Genomic DNA, 2,066 nt, shown 5'->3' with positions numbered 1-2,066 from the left:
GTATTGGACTCTGACACTACGGACCGCATCAAGGCGTGGGCAAAGAAGCTGAGCCAGACCAGCGGGACAAGTGTGCCCAGAAGCCTGAAGGTTATTCCCTGGGAATCAGCCACCCTAGTACTGTTGCATTTGTTCTCAGATGCAAGGGTCATGGCTTTGGGAGTAGTGGCATACTTGCGGGTCTCGGATCCGTGGAGATACGTATCTTGCAGATTCATCACGGGAAAGGCAAGGGTAGCACCATTGAAGCTGTTTCAGTGCCCCGCCTAGAACTCAGTGCAGTGGTACTGGCCGTAAGACTTGGAAGCACTGTTCTGACCATGATAGATTTCAGGGTAGATGGGGTCTATTATTGGACCGACTCAACAACCGTCTTGCGATATATTAGGAATGATGTGGCAAACCGTGTTTCTGTGATCAGAAAGAGTGGAGGTATGTTAACTCTGAGTGGAACCCAGCAGACGATGCAACACGGTCCAAGCAGTCCGAAAGGTGGAGAAAAGGGCCGGAGTTTCTGTTGAAGGAGGAGTGTTTTTGGCCAACTGAGCCAGCTCAAAAGTCAGATGGTGTGGAAGGATTAGAAGTTAAGCGTGAGATAAGACCAACAGGAACTAGAGGCTACCAAATAATTAGTTTCAGGATTGGGATGGACATCAGGCAAACAGGTATGTATAAAATCATCCACCACTATTCCAGGTGGATCAAGCTCCTTAGAGCTGTGGGTTGGTTGTTTAGGTACATTATTTATAAACACAGGCAGCTGCTCAGCGAGCTAGATATGCATTTGTCCACCAAAATTATTAGCTTGGCAGAGACGGTGGTAATGCAGGTAACAGAGCGTGTTGATTACGAGATAGAGATAGAGAGCCTTGAGAAGGGAGGTACTATTAGGGCCTCTTGCTCCCTAAGAAGGTTGAAACCAATCCTGAGAAATGGGCTTCTGTGCATTGGAGGTAGGTTATCTTCGGCAAATATCTCTCCAAGCGAAAGGCATCCAATTATTTTGCCGTATAAGGGCAACTTGACAGACATGGTGATCCAGTATTATCATGAGCATTCTAACCATATGGGTTTAATGCATGTTCTGAGCCTGATGAGGGAAAAAGTTTGGGTGATTAAGGGCCATGCAGCAGTGCGGCGCGTGCTGAGTAGATGCGTCAGGTGTCGCAGGGCACATGGAAAGGTTATCGAGCAGCTAATGGCCGATCTACCACTTGATCGCGTGGAGTCGGGGAAAACCCCATTTTATCGCACCGGGGTGGACCTTTTTGGGCCATTCTTCGTAAAACGAGGCAGAGCACAGATAAAGCATTGGGGAGTTATATTCACTTGCTTGAACATGAGGGCCATACACTTGGAGGTAGCCTCAAATCTCAGATCAGACAAGATCCTTAGTGTCTTCAGGAGGTTTTTAGCTCGTTGTGGTCAAGTCAAGACGGTTAGATGCGACTGCGGCACTAATATTGTGGGATCGTGGAAATTTCTCGACTCCAGTTACGAGTTCTTGGCAGGAAACAAGGTGCGCAATGAGTTGCTCGGATGTAGGGTGGAATTTATTTTCAATCCTCCCGGCGCCTCACATTTTAGAGGAGCATGGGAACGGTTGATAGGTACCGTGAGGAGGGTCTTAGATATAGTCTTGGGGACACAGCAATTGGATTATGAAGGGCTATGCACACTCTTTTGTGAAGTGGAGGCAACGGTTAACAGTAGGCCCCTTACTGTCGTCACCTCAGACAGTAGAGACCCGATTCCACTCACACCGAACAAGCTTTTAAAAATGGGAGATTCGCCTGTAGGCTGCGACATTGCAATAGGTGGCCACTCTAAGCAGAGATGGAAGCAGGTGAAACATATGTCCGAGCAGTTCTGGGCCCGTTGGAAACGTGAATTCCTGTTAGGGTTACAACAGCGACAGAAATGGTTCAAAGAGCGACGAAACGTCAGGGTAGGAGACGTAGTCCTTATGGTCAAGGAGAATGAAGCACGCTGCCATTGGCCAGAGTAGTGCATAATAAAGTAGGGAAAGATGGTTTAGTGAGGACGGTGACTATCAGGAGAGAGGG

General features: G+C 48.1%; 1 protein-coding gene across 1 annotated transcript; it reads left to right on the top strand.

Annotated features, from left to right (window-relative positions):
* Positions 1-1,030: 1,030 nt before the first annotated feature.
* LOC137622431 (uncharacterized) lies at positions 1,031-2,008 on the top strand. The gene is made up of 2 exons (XM_068353041.1): positions 1,031-1,541; positions 1,800-2,008. Exons 1-2 carry the CDS (start codon positions 1,031-1,033, stop codon positions 2,006-2,008), a joined length of 720 nt encoding a protein of 239 aa, XP_068209142.1.
* Positions 2,009-2,066: the final 58 nt, after the last annotated feature.

This window comes from Palaemon carinicauda, chromosome 29, assembly GCF_036898095.1.
Source record: "Palaemon carinicauda isolate YSFRI2023 chromosome 29, ASM3689809v2, whole genome shotgun sequence".
In the NCBI taxonomy this organism is placed as follows: Eukaryota; Metazoa; Arthropoda; class Malacostraca; order Decapoda; family Palaemonidae; genus Palaemon; species Palaemon carinicauda.
The sequence above is the reverse complement of the archived record's forward strand: the minus strand, read 5'-3'. Positions and strand labels throughout refer to the sequence as shown.

Bases quoted from the DNA above. Each gene is read 5' to 3' on its own strand.
- LOC137622431 (XM_068353041.1), top strand. From the start codon at position 1,031: ATGGTGATCCAGTATTATCATGAGCATTCTAACCATATGGGTTTAATG. The intron at 1,542-1,799 runs GTAGGGTGGAAT...ATTCGCCTGTAG, and splicing joins GCGCAATGAGTTGCTCGGAT to GCTGCGACATTGCAATAGGT.